The 15,928-nt window shown below is 34.9% G+C and overlaps 1 protein-coding gene across 1 annotated transcript in view; it reads left to right on the top strand.

Annotated features, from left to right (window-relative positions):
• The window catches only part of GBE1 (1,4-alpha-glucan branching enzyme 1), a 260,412-nt gene that overhangs the window by 192,660 nt on the left and 51,824 nt on the right, over positions 1-15,928 (top strand). Inside the window, exon 12 of the mRNA XM_053918274.1 lies at positions 110-281. Within this exon, the coding sequence (XP_053774249.1) occupies positions 110-281 (172 nt within the window). The remainder of the gene's footprint in view (positions 1-109; positions 282-15,928) is intronic.

Genomic DNA, 15,928 nt, shown 5'->3' with positions numbered 1-15,928 from the left:
ATTCATACACCTCTCCTACATTGTTTTCCACCCTGTGTTATTATAGTGTAAATCATAGCTGCTTCGTTCCTCTTCTTTGCATTCATCTCAGTGGTTTTCACTTCTCTAGGCACTCGTTGGGGATAAGACACTGGCATTTTGGCTGATGGATGCTGAAATGTATACCAACATGAGTGTTCTGACCCCTTTTACTCCAGTTATTGATCGTGGGATACAGCTTCATAAAATGATTCGACTTATTACTCACGCACTCGGCGGAGAAGGCTATCTCAATTTCATGGGTAAGTATTAATTGAACGCATAACACAATCAGTATTTAAAATGTTAACTAATACTACATATGCATAAATTATATAGATTTTTTTGATTTGGCTGTTTAGATTTAAAATTTAAAATTACAACTTTGTGTCTTTAATATGCTATCATGTGTAAACTGCAAACATTAAACTACTAATACATAACGCAAAAGTAGTCTAGTAGCTGGCATTTTACTTAATATTATTGACAAGCGGAGCGAACTATTTTTAAAACTTAGAATTGTTCTGAATTATTCTGAATTTATTGTAGTGTTTGCACATTAAACATAAGAAAGATATATTTGTCATGTCATGTCATATTATACTAATATTATTAATTTTCTTTGATGAAATTGAGTGCCAGTGTATTTTATTATAAATGTGGAATACTGGCCTAGGATATTATGATGGACAAAAAAATATTTTAAAAAAAGAATAAAAATTACGTGTATTTAAAAGTCATTATTATCTGCAGGTTCTTGGTTGATAAAATATAGCAATCAACTAATACGGTTTTCTGTTCTATTTGGTTAACAACAACCATTTGGACATTTGAGCATTAGGAGATTTTGAAAGTGTTTAGGCTAGAGAGAGGCAGAAAGATTGATAAATGCTTATGGGAGGCTGGCTGACTTTTCTACAGTAAAAGCCTTAGTTCTTCAAATGAAGTCATTTCTTTCTGGATATTTTTATAAGGAATCTCAGATTGGACTTTTAAAAACTTCTATTTTTAGTTTCTTGAGGAAATTCCATACTGTTTTCCACAGCAGCTGCACCAGTCTGCATTCCCACCAACAGTGCACTAGGGTTGCCTTTTCTCCACAACCTCGCCAGCACTTGTTTGTTTGTTATTTATGATGGCCATTCTGACCAGTGTGAAGTGGTGTCTCATTGTGGTTTTAATTTGCATCTCTCTGATGGCTAGGATACAACTGTATCGGAACATCAAAAATAAATAAATAAATAGAAATAGAAAAATAAAATTTAAAAAAAGGTAGAAAACTTCTATTTTTGTTAGTTTGGGGTTAGAAAGCCACACCCAATAAACCATACAGTAAAATTTACCTGCATAACTACACCTTTGGGTGCATTCCTCTTCTCTCAGGATCATCAAAATTTGTTAATATTGGTGACATTCCGGGAAGTGCCCTTCCTGATCTGTGAGACTGCACATGCCAGCCAAACCCCAGACCAAATTCCATGAGGGACTTAGCGGGCATTGGATCCATAAGTAAAATCAGCCTCACTTCCTTAAAAGACCTAGTTTTCCCTGACTCAACGAGCATCACTCATAAATGCAGCTATTCCAGTAAGGCCTTCATTGCACAATCATTTTATTCAATTATGTTTTGATAAAAAAAGGTGGAATTATGAACCTGTGCAAATAACTATGTCTTCATGTAAAGTAAGGAAACACGAAGGTTAGTCAGAAATTTTTCAACATTTTATTTTATTTACAAAAGCAGAGTTTTTAAAATACGTCCAGTCTATAGGTAGTGTAAGAAAATAATGAAAAGGGCTACCTTATATACTTGGAAACTACAACAGTTTTTGAAACAGAACCAAACTAAAAAAATTAAGACTTCTGAGTTTATACAGTCAGTCCTATATAACTAATTCTTGAAGCTCACTACCACTGAAGATTCTAGAAATCCTGACTCAGTCTATTGCTTTAGTCTGAAAGTTGTAGAAAAGTATTAAATACATGACTACCTTGATATAATTAAAACTCAGAAGCCTGTACCGAAGAGTAGAGAGTGTCAGTAGTTTGAAGTAGCTAATGAGGTTCTTTTCCTGGGTCTGTCCTCCTTTGCCAGACAGTTCCAGCCTGTAGCCTACACCAGAGCCTCCAGGCAAGCATCAAAGTAAAACAAAACTTTCTGCAGAGGACAGACTTAATTGATATTAATAACTCTCCAGTAAGGAAGGGCTGATAAAAGCTCATAATGAGAACTATCTCCTGAGTCTTGGTCAGTATTTTCTGAGGGTGTAAATCGATCATGAGCTGCTAGGATACTGACAGATCTCCAGGACATCATAAACTGTGTGAGATGTTTATATTAATATCACATTTACTGTGTATGTTCAACTGTACATATTCAACCTGTATAGGGGCCAAACACCTATATATCTCTTTTGGAAACTCTTCTCTTGGAACTCGCAATAGTAACACAATCATTAAACATATTTCTAGCATCTCTTTCTATTATGTCTATAAATTGACCATGCTTGTGGTATTAAATTTAATTTTGAGGTTATTCTTAGATATAGAACTCAGAGATCCTCCGAAGTTTATTCTTGCTTTCGTCCTTGAAATAAATGGCTTCTCATATTTAACTTCAATATAGCACCTTTTTAAAAATTCCTTCTATCTCAGTATCTCAGTATCTATCACAGTTCTCTAATTTTAAAATCTGTAATTTCCAGATAGCTCTAATTTCTGTGTTATGAAATGTACTATTTCCACATAATCTAACATGACTGTAAATATATATAGGTATATTTTCCATTGTTCTGACCATGTCACCCATGCTGCTTCCTGGCTTTAATGGTGACGGTGTCCTCCCGCTGACCTGGAAGCCTCACAGGAATAGTCCCCCCATGGATTTCCCCATCAATCACTCGGCTGGACCCAAACAAGTCTTCTGTCAGTTATTGAATGTACCACCCTTCTCCTGCTCTGAACTCTGTTCATGTGGCTGTTTTCACTCTTGGAATCCTTCCGTTTAAACACCCCCTCCCTTACCTGACCAAATCCTTTATCTGCAAGTCTCAGATCCTTCAGGAGCCCTCAAACTATGCTAGTTTTCCTATTACATGTTTTTGTAGTGCTGTATACTTACTTTTCATGACACTTAAGAAAACTACATTTCAAAAACTTTTAAATTTATGATTCCCTTGATAAAATTAAAACTCAGTGAAAATAGAGGTCATCTGTATCTTAAGTCACCTTTATATCTTCAGGAACTAGTAGCAACTAGCACAGTAATCCAGGATATCACAAGGTTTTCACATTTTTCCGAAAGAGGGTATCAAGCATATAGAGAACATTGCCTGTGTGTAATATCTTCAGCAGTTGTTCATCAGCTGCAGTCACCAGTTGTAGTTTCAAGCAAAGAAATTTTTTTCAAGTGGCATATAAAAATTAATATTTAAAAAAATCAAATTAAGAAATTCTTCAAGATTTAGGAACAACCTGGTTGTTTATGCATGTTTTAGGCATTTTTAATCTTGTTAGCTATCTGGAATTTTAATTTTATTTCCCTCTAATACAGGAAGAGTGAGTTGAAAGAAGTAAAATAATGACACTTTCTTGTAGTTTTTAATTAAACCATGTTTACATAAGTTTGCCAGGCATTTAAATATTTGTTCTCATCAAAAATCATTAAGGTAAATAGTGAATTTTCTCAGAATGATATTAGTTTGACTTTTTGCTTTTGCTATTGTTGTTGTTCTTTTTATTTTTATTCAGTTAGAGTTGTCCCTATTTTTCCCCCCATTTTCATCTTACATACTGCTAATTTTGAGGGTTTTTTAAAAAATATTCTACTCTGGTTCAAGCAGAGGAACATTTGCTATGAACTTTTTGATTTGCTAAGTTATGTTAATTGATAATGAATAAATACATTTATATTTCCTATTCTGTCATATAGTCATATAAAAGATTCAAATATAGAAGAGGGAAGCAGGAATAGCTAAATTATTTTTTATATATGCATATTAGCAATTGTAAGAGTTTATACTTTCTAAAACATTTTTACAAGCCTCATCTTACTTAATCTTCGTGAAGTTTTTCTTCTGGTATACCATGCCTTAGTTCAAAAAAAAAATCTGGGGTGCAAATATGTGCTAGGTGGATGATACAAGTCTCGTTTTGCTAAAACTGCAGCTAGGGGAGGACAAGGGACATGCTGACTCTGTACAACTAGAAAATATAACAGCAGCTGGTTGGTTGTCTTTTTCTTCTGATTTCTAGTTTGAGAAAATCAAGCAACAGTTATTCTTAGATCAATATATAGATTAGCCATGAATATTAATAATTTTAATAATTTTAATAGTTAATGAATATCTTTTAGGGGAAAGATAGAGCATGGGGTTAAGAAAACTTGGAGTGGAAGCCCAAGCTTTCTAGCCACATGACCTGGGCAGGCTTTCTAGCCACATCCTGGTGCCTTCATCAGCTCATTGGTAGCATGGAGTAGTGCCTGCCTCACAGGGTTATTTTCAAGGTGGTATGATATAGTACATATGCAAGACTCAGAATATTGCCAGGCACAGAAATCGTAATTGACTTTTAGTTAAATGTAAGTTTAATTTTAAATTAAATTTACTATTACTATTGCTAATATCCATGGTTCCGTTAAATATGTATCTCCTGAGTACTCACGTTCCAATTCCATCTAAGAGTGTTTTTTACAATCTTGTCTGATGGTACATAGTTTAACATAAAAATTTCTTAAAATGTTTATTTCCTCTTTAAAATATCAGAAAGGTAACAATTATTTGTTAAAAATCAACATTTTCTCAGTTGATATTATTTGGTAAATTAAGTCATTTTTGTAGTCAGTCTCACTAATAGTAACTATTAGCATTTTTTAAATTTAATTCATAGTGACATTTACTGAATGTTTCTTTGAAAACACCTTACTTAGCTTTCAGGTATGAGGGATCTGAGAGTTTCCTCAATTAGTTTTTATTTTATTCATTAGCATTTATTATGTATCGTATTATATGGTGTTTGTGCATGAATTCTCTGTAAGCATTGATTGGGTAAAACTTAGCATGTTTTTCTGGCATACCTGAGCACAGAATTGAAAGCGGGAGAGAGAGAGCACACGAGGGAATGAGAATGAGAATACAGATTGACTTAAGGCAAGTTCAATTTTAAAAGTTAGTAAGATATGTATCAATTTAAATTATAAATTTAATATATTCATAACACATTCTAGAATGTGTTTTAACACAATTTATAAAATTCCTTCATGCTTCAGACATTTATATGTATCTACTATATACAGAGTATTGCTAAGTGGTGGATAATCTGAAGTGAAAATAGTTCTGCCCTCAAGGTCTAAAAATTCAAAAGGAAATACAAACAAGTAAGCAGACAAGTACCTTTATACTAGTACATGCACTAGATACAGTGATAGAGGTCAGCAGAGAATGCCATGTCAGTATGTAGAAATGAGGTTAGGAGCTTGCTGGTGAAATTTATGAGCTGCTTCAGCAACACTTAGAATAGAGAGATATCACGGAGCCACACAATGAAGTCAGTAAAATTTTAAGTAGGAGCAGGACTGAAGAAAGAGAGGGAGAGTAAAGTCAGTTGAGAATATTCAACTTCAAATAAAAGAAAAAAACTGGTACCTAAGGGAATTCTTCTACAGATCATTCATGGGTTGGCAAGTTTAATGAAAAATGTGGTTTTTCAGCCGCTTTAAAATATCATGAACTCTTCAGGGAGAAAAACCTGATACTCGCGGTTAAATGACTTGTGTTTTATTTTATTTCTCTATTAATACCATAACTGAAAGAATACAGATTAGAAAAGTAAGATGTGCAACTGTCAATAATCTATATGGATGTGCCTTGGCTACTTCTTAAAATCTTTGGTTGTTTAAGAATGTTTAACTGATAGTCAACAATAAATATAAGATGAAAAGCATCTGCTATACACATAGGTTGACCTCAGTGAATATATGTTAATTGGTAAAACACTTCAAAGAAAGTGAGGATAGGGATATGTTTTGCCCAGTTACCTGGTGGTTTATCTGGTATCATGGAAGTGTAATGCCTAACCCAGTCCGCTGAGACAGAAGGATTGGTCACATGGCCTCATAATGTGACTCCCCAGGAATGTGACTCCCCACCCATCTGCCTGTGGTCCCGCAGGCAAATGGGTGGCTGTGCCCAGTGATCACAGTTACTAGGGAAAAACACTGATACTAATATGGCAGCATGAATTTCTATAATACTAAAATAATAGCATGGATAGTATTTTTTACTAAAGATTGCTTAGAATTGTTGAAAAAGAAACTAAACATTTAATTCACTTAAAATATAAACATGCACATAAACTAAAATCTAAGTATTAAGCACATCTTGCTGATTTAAAATATTGGTAAAGTATAATACTTGATAAGATGATAAACAACTATGTTACTGTTTAAAAAATAAAATATTGGCAAAATAGAATGTAATTTTAAGAATCAGCTATACAAACAAAATGATGAAAATTTAATCATAAATTTGAAAAGGAAATAATAAGTTTTATGTGAGTTTCAAAACTAAAGTACATTAAAATAGCATTCATTTGCGAGTCTCTTTTTGCGAAAAATGTTCTGGCTTTTCCGAAAGCTCCTTGTAAGCCTATCCTAGGCTGGGCAGTGGTGAGGAGAATGTTACACTGGACAGCTGACTCTAAATACTTTCTTTATTATCTAATAATGTTAAAAGAGTCTTGTTAAACAACATTTTTTTTTTCGGTAGGAACTGCACTCTTCTTATTGAGAGCTTGCTGTCAGCTTTGTTTCAAAGGATGGTTTTTTGTTTGTGTGTTTTGTTTCCCCCCATTGATTTGACTTCTTTTTCTTTAGTTTCATCATATGTAGATAGAGACTCAAATGCAGAGTGCCCTGAATCACTTTAAATGCTGTCATGTTCATATCCCACTTGTTCAGAAAGCCTTTGAACTAAAGTAAGAATTATTCTTGCTATAGAAGCTTTGGTTTCTTGGTACTTGTTTTTCTTCTTCCTCTTGGGGATTATAGTGTTACGGAAGAACATTTTCTAAATGAGCATACCTTTATTTGATCTGAAATTTTAATGTTGCATATAACTCTCTGGGTATATCTCAAAACATAAATGATTTAAATTTCTCATTTAAAATATACTGAGGTAGCAGCATTGAATCAACAAAACTAGCAATGTTTCACTACTAAAATACAGCTCAGTGGTCAAAGCAACGGAAAACTCATAATCATAAAACACATATATATTCCTCATGACATCAGATGTTAATGCATAAACTGAAATGTCAGAAATAATCTGGAATCAATATGACTCATTGATTTGTTTGCTCATTCATTCATTTAGTTATTTAAGTTAAACTCATTTTTTTCCATGTCAACTTTTGGATATAGGCACCAGTTGCTTGTAAGTGGAACTATGTGAAGACGTAGAAGTTTATGCTTGATAGGTTTTATGCTTTCAGTGAGGTCATCATTTGAGAGGAAGGGAATAAGAGGTGTTTGAGAAAAAAAGCAGAAGCATCTCCAGGTGTGAAATACTAGAGAACCATAGTATGATAACTAGATAATTCTGAATGCTCATTTGAGATTTGTAATCAGTCTTTTGGATGTGTGACTTCTTTTCTAGAAGGCCACAGTTGATCAAAGGTCAGAGTTTTTCCAGGAATCTGTCAAAAAGAGGAAAAGACTTTTGAAAGTACGGAGAGATAACTGAGAGAAAACCAATAAGTCACTGGTTCTCAAAATTACACATTGGAATGGCCTGAAGAATTACAAAACGTACTAGAAATTGTGATTGAGTTGGTCTTGGTCATAGTGTGGATTTGGGGATTTAAAAAATACATATTTCCAGGTGATTCTGAAGGGTAGAAAGTAAAAGAGAGAATTCCAAGAGGATGTAAAAGATACAGACAACTTCTCTGGTTATAGGAGAGAAATTGAAGAGGCACACAGTAGAAGGATGTAGGAGAAGGAGAAGGACAGTTGGGAGAGAAAAGCGGGCAGTGTGTGGTAAGTCCAGCTGTCAGGGGGTGAGCAGGAGGCTGCACTTGGACTACCCATCGCAAACAAGGCAAATAGGAATGGGGCTTCTCCTGGAGTTTCTTGCTTGGTATTGAGAAGCATTTTTCAAGTATATTTGGATCAGTAGATAAACTTTAAATCAGACACCTTATCTGCTTTTCTTGTATTGTTTGCTTTATTTATAAACAAAGTAAAATGACAATAGAGAGCAAACTAATTTTTTGTTTACAGTGTGGGTCACCAACTTGTGAACACATGTGGCACTACTTTCTTGTTTAGGAGCCTCATTTCCATGATGCTATTCTAGTTTCTGTTATGAGTGATACCTGTGGAGATAGAGGCATAATTACAAACTGGCAATTTTCTTTCTCAGCAGTATTATGAAATTTCCATTACTAAATATGAAGGATTTTCTCCATCTGATTATGTATTTTGACATTTGAAATTCTGTGGAACATTCTTCAGTTGAATATGTTACATTCTCCCTAAAGTCACAGGGAAAGTTGCATAGATTTTGTCCTAAGTGTCAGTCTGCCCTTAGTGATAGCTACATTATACCTAAGTGCAAATGAGTGATCTTACTTCAGTCTTCTGTCTGTGATTGTTTAGTGTCAAACCTGTAAATTTTGCTTTTTTTCTGATAGACAGGAATAAAATAAAAATTTAAGTGTCTTCCTGGCAAATGCTGGAATTGAAGAAGTTATAGGAAGACAAAAACATCCTCTGGAACAGTCGGAGTGCTAAGCTTTGGCATTTTCTTTTAGCTCATTGAGGCAAGTTTACTGAATGTATCGTGACTGGTAGAAGTCTGTAAAACTGAGCTGTGAAAAACTGCAGAATTCTCAATTGGAGCAGTCGTAAATGGCTTGAAGCCCTGTTAAAATTCTCAGAGACACAAATAGCATCTATTTTAAATGGCATAGACTTGAAAGTAATAGCCTTGATTTGATTTACAGCCCGCTGATAACCAATTATAACTGGCATTTAATGAGAACTTACCATGAGTATGACATTGTCCTAAGAGTTAAGGAAGTACTGCCGTAATTACCGGGAGAGCTTTGAAATCCTAAAGCCAGAGCTCTGTACCAACTGTTCTAGCGAGAGCCATTGAGTGTGAGGCTCCAGCAGTGGGTTTAGAAAGTCTCACCACGTGGTTTTAATTTGTGGGGTTACATTGTAGGGATCCACTGATGGAGAGAATGCAAAGTGAGGGTTTGGGCCAGAGACAGATCCAACAATGATGGGATCACTGGAACCTAGCTGATGGAATCTCCTATCCCTCTTCCCTCGTGATTTAAATACACTCGTCAGAACTGTAAATATTCTTTCAGCCAGGTTAATTTCACAAAAGAACCTGCAAAACCTCGCTGGTGTTTATAACCTGGGTTAAGATTCACATTAGAGAAACTTCAACTTAACTAATTAGAGAATGTTTCTGATGTAACTTATTCACATTTTTCTCTCACATTGACCAAGTTGAATATGTCACATTCTTTACAACTAGAAAAGGCTCTACTAATAATCTGGATGTTTAGAGAAAAAAGAAGCAACTGAAACTCTGTTTTTAATTCTTTAAGTGTTGGTCTCAGGGTAAGATACTTGTATGGTCTTTGCTTTTGATCTTTTGGGGTATGTGTGTTTATCAGTGTGTGCAGAGTTAATGACTCCTGAACTGCTCCTTAGCTGGGCTGACCTCCTACTGAATTTCCAGAAAAAAGATTTTAAACAATAGAATGAGACCCAGTGCAGCTCCCCAGACTGCATTCAGCTATGCAAGGTCTACTGCTCTCTGGTGTCTTTGCCTCTAAGCCCTTTACGCCGGAACAGGAACTTTTCTCTTTGATTTATTTCTATAAAACCCTGTCAGAGAAGTGGAGATATTAATCATTACTATTGGTTCAATTGTTTTGTTTTGTGTTTTTATTAGAGAGACTTGTCAGAAAAATAAAATTGTTTTTCTGTGCAGGACGTGCTAATCAGCGCAGTTATCCCTCTTGTGTTATGTATGGATTTTAAACTAAATCCTACCAACCAGGGCGCTGATCTTTCTCCTGGTGAGGGTGTATCACCATAAAGAAAGAAAATTTCCATGCACGGGAAGGCACTTGAATTTCTTTTCATGTCTATCTCTTCATCTTCATCTACTGTGGAGGCTTCACAGCAAATGTATTAATCTAACAAACCCATGAAGTAGGTCTAGGTCTTAGAGTAAGTCCCAGTGAGAAGAACACAGTTGTATCTAAATTTAATATTTGAATTTTTTGCTCTTAGGTTTTACACATGCACAGTCTGTATACAGTGTGTGCATATACAATGTGTGTACATAACTATATATACTGTATGCATATGTAATATATATTTTATAAATTATGACATATGGACTCACTATCCACGTAGCCCTGGATTAGAAGGAGACTCATAGTATATAAATCTCTCCAGCTCCAGTGTTGAGCTGTAGATGGTTGAGTTTGTAGAATGGAGGTAACACATACTTTAACACTACTTAGAAATACAGAAATTTCATCCAAACCTATTTATTGCTTTATTGCCTAACATTCTGGAAGAACTCCAAAGCCTCATTCCCTAACCATGAGCTTCAGTCTCCCAAATAGGATTCTCCTGAATTCAGAGTGTCAGCTAGGTCCAGGATCCTCTATCAAATTTTTTTCTTTTTCTTAAGGCTTCTTTAAAAAAGTCATTCTTTTCAGAGAGAGAAAAGAAAACATTGATATGTTGTTCCACTTTATTTGTGCATTCATTGGTTGATTCTTGTATGTATGACTCTTGATGGGTGATCGAACCTTTAATCTTGGCATATCAGGACGATGCTCTAACCAACTGAGCTACCCCTTTAGGTCCAAATTGCTCATCTTCTTAAGGAGAAAAAAAAGTAATTCACAACTTAGTCACCTCTCCTAGGATAGCATCCTGGGAAAGATTAATTAATATACAATGAGCATTATCCCTAGCTCTGAATTTCTAATTTAGTGTTACATGTTTAATTAAGCCTCTCTGATCCAGTCCTAGAAATCCACATGAGTCAAAACCTTATTGTTGGAATCTGCCTAAATGATATGCCAGTAAATGAATAGTATTTACAGAATCCCCTCTCCCCGACCTGTCTCATGGCATGACTTTTCTTCATCCTTCACGGTATTTCTGATGTGGCGTTAGGCTCTTGATCATTTCTCATGTCACTACTTTTTTCTTCTTCAGTTTTGCTATACAGTAGGTCTTGTTACTTGACTTACAACCTCTGAGAACTTTCCATAGGTCTCCAGAGGTTACTGAGAAACCTGCAGATCTTTCTTTAAATCTGGACAATCTTGTTTTGCTAAAAGGATGTATGGTGGTGTTCTTTAATCTTTTTGTTGTTTGTGCACCAATGTTTATTTGAAAGCTTGCTATGTTTAAATTCTTGATAGCATTTACAATAGATTTTCATCTTACTAAAAATATTGAGTAGGAAGTTTATCTCAAAGGCTGCATGGCTGTCTCTTCCATTGTTATGCAAGCATGCTGTAAAGATCCTTACAACCGTAGTATATAAAATGTGATTGGCCATAGCTGGTCAGCTATGGAATGTCAGCTCTTGGAATGTGGTATTGAGTACTCGAAACTCAAGTATTCTACAAATTTATTAGACTAATTTATCTTCTCTAAACTTTAGATCATTATCTGAGTCATTACCTCTCTACCCCAAGCTTGCACGCCCCCCAAAAATAATCAGGAAGGTGCACTATATTATATATTAATATTAGTCAATAGTAGAAAGATATTTTCTAAATTCCTTAGAAAATATAGTAATTTTTTCACTAGAAAACCATAGTTTTTGCTTTGGGAATATATTTTCAGTGAGGGGAAATACAGATTATTTGGGTGACTTCTTAATTTGACAGACCTTGATCATAGTATTCTAACAATAGCTACAATATCTTGAACATTTACCCTGAGTAAGGCAGGACAGTAAATGCTTTACATAAGTATCTCATTTAAACCTGAGTTGCAGCCCTGAGAGATAAGAATTATTACCTTCACTTTACACATGAGGAAAATGGAACTTTGAGTGGCCTGTTTATATTCATATGGGAGCCAGAATTTGAACCCAGCATTATCTATTTCCAAAACATACTACCTCATATGAATCAAAATTATTATTTTGCCTGAAATGATTGCTAAGATTGGCAGTGGTATTGGCGAATCTCTTTACAATAAATGCCCCCCAGAGGAAATGAAGCAAAGAGGAAAACAACAAATTAAATTTCATATTGTATGGTAATCTGTGAAACAAATTAAAGGAGGAAGTACCTTCTTTCAAAATTTTGAGTTTGTCTTACAAATTGCTTTTTAGTCCTCTTTGCTTACTTCATTCTGTAGTTAGGTAGCAGCCAATGAGCTGGGTAACAAAGGAGATCTAGCCATTAGCTCCAGGACAACACTGTCCAGGGAAGAGAAGACAATGCCAGATAGATGTAGGTATGTTAGGTGATAAATGTCACCTTGAGATCTGCATAGAGCACGTGAAGGAAGATCACTGAACTGATACTCAGTGGAGGAAATGTGGGCCATCAGGGAAGGCTTACTTGTGGAAGGAGTGGTGAAGTTTAAAGTAGTATCTCTTTCCCGTGTATCCTGACCCTCCATGAACGTCCCTCCCTGGAATGACAGCTGAGCAAAGCTAAGGTGAAACAAAGTGAGGGGCATGTTATTTTAGAACATAAATGATGAAGGAGAAAGTTGAAGACAGAAGCAGAGGCCAGGTCATAGAAAGCTATTGAAGGGTTTTACAGGAGCTTGACGTAGTCAGATGCACAGTTTAGATATGTTACTCAACAAAAAATGTGAAAGATAGATTTGGAGGGGGCAGTCACCTCAAACTAAATATAGCACTGAGCCCTGGCTGGTGTGGCTCAGTGGATTGAGAGCTGGCCTCTGAACCCAAGGGTCATGGGCTGGATTCCCAGTCAGGGCACATGCCTGGGTTGCGGGCCAGGTCCCCAGCAGGGGGCATGTGAGAAGCAACCACATATTGATGTTTCTCTCCATTCTTTCTTCCTCCCTTCCCCCCTCTAAAAATCAATAAATAAAATCTTTTTAAAAATTTAAAAATAAATAAATAAATAAATAAATATAACGCTGCTAGATCTTCTGCCACCTGAATTCTTTAAAATTTTAGGCCTAAATTATTTCCATACTATTTACATCAGTTAATAAATTGGATATATTCTCTGTGTATTGGTCATTTACTTCATTTTTTTAAAGATTTTTCTGAAGGTTGAAGATTATGAAGAAAATAACATTGCCATTTTGCAGGACCATATGGGATACTAGGATCCCTTTGATTACTAACTCAAATCAAAAGAGATTTTTAATTGTTCTTGCTGCCTAAGTTATATAGTAGAAAATAAAAATATATTATTTACCTAAGTTATTTTTACTGCATATATATACATGTATGCATGTATATCCTAATTAATCAAATACTTGAATATTGTTTTTTCTCTATGTAGATCATATAAGAAATGTGTTTCTTTGAATGTGCAATTTGGATGAATCTTTCTGCCTTTTATTTCATAACTTAAAAATGATCCAGGTAGTTGACTCAAGCAGTTTTAAAAATATGAAGTAGTACAAGTTCAGATTTCCCTGATATCTGAAAGTAGAGTGTTCCTATGAAAATTTATAAGCTGAAATGGCATAAAGCAAATAATCAATTATCATTAATATATATGGAAAAATTGCGGAGCATTCCCAGACACAAAAAATAACCCACTGAAGTATACCAAATATGCTGTTATCTCCCTATCACACTAAGCGTAGCACCCTTATGATTTCTTTTAAGTTTTTCTGATACCTGAGGACACATCTTGTCAACAGATGCACAAAAGAAATCAATAGTAAGCACAGATGCTCACAGACACAAATCAAAGCTTTGGCAGCGTGATGCTGAGATGCTGAGTGTAGTTCCTGGGGAGGGTCTCCCTGGTGCCACTCTCATTGCTCAGGGTGCACGCTACCTCTTTAACAGCTCACTGCACAGCAAACACTGGACACTGTTTTCACATTTTTACCTCTTTCTGTAAAATAGAGAATCCTATTCTGATTCAGTTTGCAAAAACAGGCACTAATATAGGTTTTTCATAAAAGCAGAGTGGCATAACTAGAGATTTTGAAAAGTGGGGAATACCTGTATAACTCACATTGTTTAGTAAATATCATTTGGAAATTTTAATTTTGAATTTGTAAAATGAATAACTTTTGGTACAATTGAAAATGTGCTATTTTAAAGAATTCTATTATATAGAAAAGAATTGCCACCTAATTTATCTTTCATGAAAACCATTTCATCTAAGTAAGTTGCTAAAGTAAGTGGTACCCATAGCATAAATTACAAATATAAAATAATAATTGTATAAATTTTAAAGCATGAACAGTTCATAAATATATTATAGAAATGTCTATAGTATGATACCTATCTTGCCATTAAAATACATTCAGAAAACCTGTTGACAATGAAAAAGCTTACACTGTTAACCTTAAACATGTAAGTCAACTTTCAGTTTTTATACAGGAATTTTATAGCTTGGAAGAAACAACCCAGAACCAGCTTTGCAACTTGTTTGCACACTATTGTCTAACAGACCTTTATGAATTACTTTTAACAAACACAGTTGATAGGTGTTCGAGAGTCACCTGCACACAGAACACCGCCACCATTCAGAGGTTTCCCTTTGAGATATGCTGAGATGACCTTCTTGGGATGAAAGGATCAGATAACAAAAATAGAAGTTTGAGAACTGAGATAAGCCACCCCTTTTCAATTGTTTCATCAAGTGTACATTGTGCTTTGTTATATATGGGCCATGAGATAAAATGTCGGGGCCACTTGACAAATGGATTAGGTGGGTGGTAAATGTGTTATGCAGTTGTTATACTGAATTATTTTTATAGTCTCTTCTGTCTACCACTGTAGTGAGCCTTAATAGCACCTTTGCACAAACAAGAAAACATTCAGATATTTTGGATTACTTTAATATATTTGTATAATTTAATAAAATATTAATTATATTATGTGTTTAACAATTCATTCCACATTTTATATTTTCTTTCCTTTTTCTTTATTATAATGTAAAATGCTCTGAACTTAAAAATATTTTTAAAACCAGCTTATTTTATGATAATTATGACTTTAAAATGGTAGCATGACACAAGAACTTAATTATTACATGTTAACAAATAAATATTTGTTAACCCCGGAACATTTTGAAAAATCCATTTATTGACTTTTAAGAGGCATTTTGTTTACTAAAGCAAGAATATTCTGAAAGCTATGTAAACTAATGGGAATCAATCTCTCCCCCTCACCTCTCTCTATCTCCCACCCTCTCCCTCTCCCTCTCCCTCTCCTTCTTCTTCTTCCTCTCCCTTAATTAGGAAACTTTTAAATCCTATATGTATTTGGGGTCTCCTATAAATTAGGCCAAATAAATATTACCAAAATAAATAAAAATAGTCAAATATGTTCTTTTGCTTGCAAAGTTGTAAAGAAGCTACTGTTAGAATATTTGTTCGTCAATCCCAACATTTCTGGAGCTAGACTTTTCCTGATAGCTCCTAAAGAGAGCATGATGGGAACAAAGTCCAGGGGACCGGGCAGTGACCACATGGACCAGAGAGGCTGCCCTTATTGACTTTTTGAAGATGTGCACTCAAACAATTCCTTGACTAACCTAATATAAACAGCATGTACTTTCTCTACATAGAGCAAAATTTGTGCACCCATTTTCAGTAACGTGCATCTCTTCATTGTCTCATAAACTTGTCTTATTCATACCTTGTCAATGCCGGTGACATCACCAC

Source organism: Desmodus rotundus, chromosome 2 (assembly GCF_022682495.2).
Source record: "Desmodus rotundus isolate HL8 chromosome 2, HLdesRot8A.1, whole genome shotgun sequence".
In the NCBI taxonomy this organism is placed as follows: Eukaryota; Metazoa; Chordata; class Mammalia; order Chiroptera; family Phyllostomidae; genus Desmodus; species Desmodus rotundus.
The sequence above is the reverse complement of the archived record's forward strand: the minus strand, read 5'-3'. Positions and strand labels throughout refer to the sequence as shown.